Consider the following 8,696-nt stretch of genomic DNA (forward strand, 5'->3'; position numbering starts at 1 on the left):
GGGATTGTTTTGGATTCATGTATTTTGGGTTAATACGTGTGTGTTATTTTCTCCGATAATATTTTGATCCTGTGTTGGATTATTTCACCCTGTATATTTGGGTTGACCGTGTTTGGTTTCCGGAGAATAAAATCTATCGACTCACTGTAACCTGCTCTCTGCGCCTGATTCCACCCACCTTGATATTACGTGACATTAATTAAAATCCCATTCACAGAAATGTTTGGTTTCTTGGAAAATAATAGGATAACAATTGAATCAAGGATAAAAGCTAGTTTATTCAAGTTTATATTTCATGTAGTAAGCTATTTGAATGTACAATGTGCAAATGAAAAAAACAAACCATCCCACAGGTAAGACAGTTATCATTTCTAAAAAGACATGGCACATTTTTCAATACTTTTAAAGCCTGAGTGATTGATTCACTACATTATTGCTATCTGAAAGCGTGTTTCCCTTTATACTCGATAATTCAGAACATATACAGGAACAACAAATCAATAGCAAGTATTCATATTGCATAATCGTTGCTTAATGCCTGCCTTCCCCCATTAAAAATGCATTCTCTTTGGTCCAACATCATGCCTTTTAGGCCTCCGAGTCCAAGGCATATCGAATCAAACCTTTAGCTTTCTCTTTAAGACTTAACCCAAACAGAATACAAGTATTTAAATTTGTATCCACTTAGAAGTAGTGCTGAGCGATTAGTGCTTTTTGAGGTCGGTTCGGTTTCATTTAAATTCTTAAACAATAATCCCAGTTTTCGATTTCGATAATACATTAAATGCATTATGTGAGTCGAATGCGGTAACACAAAATAAAACAATCATTAAAAGTCCCATGATGGTAGTGACTGCCCATAACTGCTTATCACTTATTAACCATAATTTATTCACATTACTTTAAACAAATATTTGAGTTGTGTATATTACATTTGTATTATTTGGATTACTTTTAAGTTTTTTTATTTGATGACCATTTAAAAAAAATATTAGTCATCCTCTCTATAGAGCTTCTGCCTATGCTGTCTGACAAAATCACAATTTTAGTAGTTCTTCAAAGTAAATAAGGCATAGAGAGCAACTGCTCTCTACCCCTCTCAATCGAGTGTTCTTCTGTCTCAAGTAGGATTCTGGTCATGGTAGTTAATTACCACGTTTTCTGCACTAAACCACGTAGAATTTTGTCATGTTGGAAACTACAACTCCCTCCTACTTTGCAGTTCGGCATGATCTGGTTTATCTCTAGAGAAAATGTGCATAAAGGGAATTCAAAATATTGAACCGACATAGGTAATTTAGAAATGTTGTGTAATTGCGCAGCACTACTTAGAAGTCCAGTAAACATTGTGCACATAGCTAAAAAGGTCCCACAGGATACACAATCAAGTCATAGTAATGTCTAGACAACAATATCAAATCAATGTGGAAAGTAGAGATCTTTGGTCAACATAGACACAATGCAAGGGATCTGCTTTTTGGCAGTAAAGCCAGGCATGTTGGACATAGACTCGAAGTCAAGTGCCACCATGTGGTTGACACGTGTCATGATCTGCATGATCTCCAGCTGTTTGCCGTACCTTTGTAACATCTCACAGAGGGCCTGCACGAACCAGGAGCCCTTCTGGGTGTTCCTCCAGGAGTAGTAGCCTATGGAGAGGCATGGTCGTCACAAACCAATCAGACCAACCAATCACTAATCTCTCTAAAGCACATACATGGTCGTTTTTGTACATGGTACAGTGCAATTAACATACAAGTATACATGGCTATAGTAGTAGGCTTATAGTCTACTGTCATACCCGTTTACAGTTTGTGTGTAAAAGTTATAACATATATCAGTACTATGTAACATACCAATGTACCATGTAAATGTAACATATGTAGTATGCACGACTGCAGACGTTTTTATCTCAATACCAAATAATTTCTTGGTAACAATTAAGTAACTTACTGCGATTGTTTTCAATTAAAATGGTGATGTCACTAGGCTGGCAAAACTCTATCCACCAAAACTTTTCAAACAGCTCTTACACTAAAAAGGCATTATCATTTCCACAATTTCAATTATTACAACCTCAGTGTGGAAATAAATATAAAGAAATCACATTTTTGACTGCCATGGGCCTTTAAAGTATGTCAAAGTGGGGCATTAATAAAACAGGGTTTATTACCTGGAGCTGTAGAATAAGCGTAGAGAAAGTCTGCCTCAACAGGAATCCTCTCTGGAGAGTCATCAGCAACGGCGTCTGTCTCTATGCCACCATCCAGGTCATTGCCACGGCACGCCTACTCACCAGATCCACAGAAAGGATCAGGGGTTAAGGGCCAGGGGGAGATAGGCTACTCTTAGCAATGTACCACTGAATATCAGTCATGCAAATACATGTTCATCACTTCAGTACAGAAAGTTTGACCAGGCAGCTAAAACCTTACAGTACCTGGATGAAGAAGAGTTTGGGCTTGCCCACCAGCGTTTTGCAGCGGTCGCCCCTAAAGAGGCCAGTGAGCTTCTTGAGTTCTACGTTGCCATCTGTGCCATAGAACACCCCCTCGTCTCCATGGCTCAGCATCACACACACAAAGGAGGCCGACTGGCTGTGGTCGTCTTGAGACACTGAAAATGTCACACGCACGCACACACACAGTGGCTCTTGAAGTCAATCGAACTTAACATTAAAAAGAGATTTCCTTCAGTTGATCAAATTTTGCCAGATGTCACATCACTACTACCAACACTAGTGCAACTTATTTGTAGACAATCAGAAAGAAACTTCTCAAATGACTCCACAAAGAAAGACAATCTAACTCGGACACTCACATCACAACTGCTGAGCTTACCTTTGTAAAGCAGCTGTTGTATCTGTTGCACAGTCTGGTCATTAGCAACCTTCACTTTGTACCCCAAACTCGAGAACACTTTGATCGCATGTCCTGCATCCACGTCTGTTCCATTGCGAAAGCTCATTCCTTTAAAGGGAAATAACCAATGAAGTGTATATAACAAAAATCGGACATACCATCATAACCTGAACAAGTGAAATGGACAAAAATACATTGTACAAACTTAGGCCTACCTGTGTGCTTGTCAAAGTTCTTGTTGTTGATGATGACACACTGTCCAAGGCTGGGGTAGTTCATCTTATATGTGTACATGTCAGCCGGAGGCTTAGCGTCTACTTCAGGATTCTCTGTCGTAAACCTTTGCACTGAGGGACTGCCCAGCCTGGAGCAAAAGGAAAAAGTTCCTTTTAACACTGAATCGGCTGCGGCACAGTGGGCAGACAATAACACATTGCAGAAGTCCTTGCACAGTGATTAAAACGTCTACATTCACTTTTCACTGTCCATGTTAAACTGGCTCCACAGGTACGTTGAAAATGCATGTTGTTTGGCTAATGAAGCCAGCTGACATGCTTGAAGGCACAATGACAGCAGGTTTTAGCTTATGATCAGACACGCAATGTCACATTGCATTCTAATGCAGATGAGAGGATAATTTGTCCGACCCTATTCAGGGATAAAATTACGTTAAAAGATGCTTTCACAGAATGTGACAGCTGATAGAACTATGTAAAAAGAGGCTCACTCGCCCCGTGCATGCCACCCAAATGGGTATCTAAATAAAAAATCAGAGTGCAAACTAATAGAATAAAATACAGTGCCTTCAGAAACTATTCACACCCCTTGACCTTTTCCACATTTTGTTGTGTTACAGCATGAATTTAAAATAGATTGAATTGAGATGTTTTGTCACTGGCCTACACACAATACCCAATAATGTCAAAATAAAATATGAAAAGCTGAAATGTCTTGAGTCAATAAGTATTAAAAAAATTTGCTTAACAAGTCACATAAGTTGCATGGACTTACTGTGTGCAATAATAGTGTTTAAAATGTTTTTTTTTTTTTAAATGACTGCCTCATCTCTGTACCCCACACATACAATTATCTGTAAGGTCCCTCAGTCGAGCAGTACATTTCAAACACAGATTCAACCACAAAGACCAGGGAGTTTTTCAATGCCTTGCAAAGGGCACCTATTGGTAGATGGGTAAAAAAAAAGTAAAAGCAGACGATGAATACAACACATTACTGAGTACCACTCTCCATATCTTCAATCGTAGTGGTGGCTGCATCATGTTATCGGTATGCTTGTAACGTTAAGGACTGGGGAGTTTTTCAGGATAAAAAATAAATGGAATGGAGCTAAGCACAGGCAAAATCCTAGAGGAAAACCTGGTTCATTCTGCTTTCCACCAGCCACTGGGAGAAAAATTCACATAATCTACAGTGGAGTTACTTACCAAGAAGACAGTGAATGTTCCTGAGTGGCTGAGTTACACTTGACTAAAATCTGCTTGAAAATCTATGGTAAGACCTGCAAATTGTTGTCTAGCAATTATCATCAATCAATTTGACAGATCTTGAAGAATTTTGAAAATAATAATAGGCATATGTTGCACAATCCAGGTTTGGAAAGTTCTTAAGATGTAGCCAGAAAGATTCACAGCTGTATTTGCTGCTAAAGGTGCTTCTACAAAGTATTGACTCAGGGATGTGAATACATATGCAAATGAGATATTTCTGTATTTCATTTCTAGTAAATTTGCAAACATAAAAAATAAAGTTTTCATTGTAATTTTTGGGGCATTGTGTGTAGATGGGTGACAAAAAAAATTAAAAATTAAATTCGGGCTGTAATACAACAAAATGTGGAATAAGTCAAGGTGTATTAATACTTTCTGAAGGTAATGTACATTTGATTTTGATGCCCACCCTCTATGCTTTGGGTAGATGATAGGGTTGACAGGAGAAATGCATTGCCTTACCCTTGTGCAGCTATCCCTTTGGCATCCACCAAATCAGACATGGTATCAGTCTCAGTAGCGCAATCACTCATACAACACCTATAGTTGTACTGAAAGAGAAAATAATAAGTTAATCACACACACACACGTTCCAAAGTTGAATCCACACAGGAGACAAGCCATAATCTAAGTCAACTAAATTAGTTAACCTGCTATCAACTGTGGTTCAATAGTGAATGTAGCTAGCCATTTCTTTTTACAGTAGTACTGTTAGATATTATGACATGTAACACCAGCTAAATAACTAGTTAGTATGCTAACGTTAATAGCTAGCTAGTTAGTTAGTTACCAAAGTCTGTTTAGCTAACTTTCAGTTAGCTAGCTAGCTACTCTTATCAAATTTAGCGGATACGGTAGCTAGTACAATATATATATATTATATATATAACGTTATGAAGTAGCAGTAACCTCGTAAATTAATGTTAACGTTACCAAGTTGAATTTGAAAGTGAAACGTCTCCTGTTCTTGTGTATATTACAGTACATTACATAAGGTATCAATGAAAGGTGTAAAAACTTTAAACATAATTACTTCGCATTAAGGCGTTGAAATACACCGGTGAGGGAGTAAACCTGAAGACTTCTCTGCAACTAAACGAGGTTATCTGATACTTGTTCATGTGGTGTCAAAGAAAAAACGTATTTTACGTGTCATTGTGCAAAGCAGCCAATCAAACACCGTACTTTATTTCCTGTGTGGGCGGCATAAAGGACACACCTTGACCAAAGCCGGTCATAAAGTTTCCAGAGTAGTGTAACTTTCCTGAGAATGAGGCAGGCAGGTAAAGACAAGCGAAAGATGGCGGTAGCGGATGAGTGGGTTCTGAATAGAATTGCGGTAGAGTCAAGGAGAATTGGAGTGTTGTCCAAAAGAAGGGAAAACGGAGCAAAGTAGTGTACAGTGATGAGAATGACCTTTCGTATCTAGTAGGAGTACGGTTTGTTAATGAGGAGCAATTGAGCAGAGTACCAATCTTGAAAAAAACCATTTGAGTTATCTAACTGGTGGAGAGAGTGCTGGGTAAAGTGAAGGCTGTAAGGATCTTGAGAGGCGGGCTTGTTTTGATTTTTGTTGAACTTCTGCGGATCAGAAGGAACGTGCCTTTTGTGTCTTTTGATACGTTAAAAATGTCGTGTGTGTCTCTTCGGAACTGGGCACCCCTCAAGGGGGTTATATCTGGCGTCTCGTGGGCTGTCGATTTTTGAAGAGATTCAAAATATTCCTGGAGTGATTGAAGCACGTCGGGCGAATCATGTGGTGAATGGTGAAGAGTCTATCTGTTCTGTTCTTTTGTTTTTGGATATGGAGTCTCTCTACTCAAGTGCAGTTATCATATATTAACTACAGAGTCCGAGCATTTATCCCAAGACCAATGCAGTGTGATCTGTGTAAAGCTGTTGGTCATGTCGCAAATGTTTACAGAAGGTAGAAGCAGAGATGTCCAAGTTGTGGAAAGGATCATATTATATGTTATAAAAGTGATGAATATGTGACTTGATGCCATGTCTTCTGAATGCCCCATAAGGGTGAAAGAGAATCAGGTGGCCAAAGTCAGGGTTTTACAGAGCATTTCATATGCAGCTGCTGTGAAAAGGGTTGAGGGTTTGAATGGCGCACCAGAAGAGTCCATGGTAGTGGATAGGCCTACACTGCAGGATACAGGGGTTGACATTCACCAGCAGGATCCTGACATTTTAAAGATTACGAAGGTGGACTTTGTGGCATTTATAGCTATGGTAGTTAATGGCACTGCCAAGGTGGAGAGAAGGTCCAGGAAGATAGAAATCATCGTGATTGCGAGAGAGCGTTTCCTGGAGCTGAAAGATTTCTCAGCGAAGGACTTGCATGCAATATTGGCACAAGCCGTTACCACCCTCTCAGTTCCCACAGCCTGAGAAGGGAGATATGGGGAACTAAAAGTAAGAAGAGGTGGTAGTTTTGTTTGTTTTGGCAATGTACTATTTTTATTAGGGTGGATTAAGTTAGTTTCACTATTACGTATGGATTTATTTATATACCTAACAGCTAATCAAAGGGCTACCCAGACCACTCTTTTACGTTTCTGCTACATGTACATATTACATCAATTACCTCGACTAACCGGTGCCCCCGCACATTGACTCTGTACTGGTACCCCCTATATATAGCCTCGCTATTGTTATTTTACTGCTGCTGTTTAATTATTTAATTTAAAAACAAATATTATCTATTTTTTACTTTTTCCTCAAACGATGTTGTTGGTTAAGGGCTTGTAAGTAAGCATTTCACTGTAAGGTCTACCTACACCTGTTGTATTTGGCTCATGTGACAAACAACATTTGATTTGATTGTAGTGAAGAAAAATTAAAGTACAGATACCCCAAAAACGACAAAAGTTTTTACTTAAGTACTTTACACCACTGGATAAGGTACTCATTACTCAAACATATATTTCAAAAACCATAGGCCGACCGTACTTGAGAAATCTTATATACATTCTCAAAAGGACCATTTATAAATGGTGAATAATCACAATTTTTAACAACTGTAGCATAATTCATATCTGATACAACCAATAAAGTATCTTAAACTTTTATGTTCTCCAGTTATACTGCATGTTCATAGAGTATCAAACTACTGTACTTGATAAGTGTATTTATATCTACCCCTCTCAAAGTTTCATTGCCAGGATTATTAATTTACACCAGGAATGGACAACTTTGATGAGGGTGGTTGCACAAAATAATCTGAACTCATGAGGGGCTGCAGTGGCCGGAGGATCTGCATACCCACACATGCAGTCAGAGCCGTCCATAGCCTTTTGGGGACTTTAAGCAACATTTTGTTGGGGGGCCCCGCACCTTTCAAGCTAAAATGTTAGTCCCCCCCACACCTTTGAAAGCGGGAAGAAAACAATTATATTTTAGAGTTCATTTCTTGAAATTCTACACATTTTGCCATGTGGCTTAGATAAAATGTTGTGGTTTTAAAGCAAGTTTGCTGCAATTCTACACATTTTGCCTTGGGCTCGGAGAGGAGATTTTGCAATTGTATAACTAATTTCATGCAATTCTACTCATTTTGTATTTGTATTATGGATTCCTATGGATCCTGGGGTCCAGCAAAATGAAGGCAGTTAAATACCATTTTTTAAAAATTACTATACATTTCACAACACATTAAGTGTGTTCCCTCAGGCCACTATCCTACTACCACATATCTACAACACATAATCCATGTGTACCTGTGTGTATAGTGCATATTTTATTATGTTTTTGTGTATGCGTATCTGTGCCTGTGAGGTGTATTTTTTATCTGTTTTTTAAATCTGATTTTACTGCTTGCATGAGTTACTTGATGTGCAATAGAGTTCCATGATGTCATGGATTTATGTAGTATTATGTGCCTCCCATAGTCTATTCTGGACTTGGGGACTGTGAAGAGGGCCTCTGGTGGCATGTCTTGTGAGGTATGCATGGGTGTCTGAGCTGTGTGCTAGCAGTTTAAACGGACAGCTCTGTGCATTCAACATGTCAATACTTCTCACAAATACAAGTATTGATGAAGTCAGACTCTCCTTTACTTGGAGCCAGGAGAGATTGACATGCATATTGTTATTATTGTTGCTATTATCTCTGTGTACATATAGGGGCTATCCATGCTGCCCTGTTCTGGGCCAATTGTAATTTCCCCAAGTCCCTCTTTGTGACACCTGACCACACGACTGGACAGTAGTCCAAGTGCAACAATACTGGGGCCTGTAGGACAACGTTTTTAGTTTTTGAAATATTTAGGACTAAGTTATTTATTGCCACCCATTCTTAAACTGACTGCATCTCTTTGTTA

At 38.8% G+C, this 8,696-nt stretch overlaps 1 protein-coding gene across 1 annotated transcript; it reads right to left on the reverse strand.

Moving 5' to 3' along the window:
• Positions 1-258: 258 nt before the first annotated feature.
• Positions 259-5,492, reverse strand: LOC139411086 (caspase-3-like). Its single transcript, XM_071156931.1, has 7 exons — positions 5,403-5,492; positions 4,832-4,920; positions 3,077-3,225; positions 2,841-2,969; positions 2,441-2,616; positions 2,174-2,288; positions 259-1,649 (listed from the first exon to the last, which is right to left on the reverse strand). The coding sequence occupies exons 2-7, from the start codon at positions 4,900-4,902 to the stop codon at positions 1,420-1,422; spliced, it is 870 nt and encodes a 289-aa protein (XP_071013032.1). The 5' UTR covers positions 4,903-4,920; positions 5,403-5,492; the 3' UTR covers positions 259-1,419.
• Between the last annotated feature and the right edge of the window lie 3,204 nt (positions 5,493-8,696).

This window comes from Oncorhynchus clarkii, chromosome 6, assembly GCF_045791955.1.
Source record: "Oncorhynchus clarkii lewisi isolate Uvic-CL-2024 chromosome 6, UVic_Ocla_1.0, whole genome shotgun sequence".
NCBI classification, from domain to species: domain Eukaryota; kingdom Metazoa; phylum Chordata; class Actinopteri; order Salmoniformes; family Salmonidae; genus Oncorhynchus; species Oncorhynchus clarkii.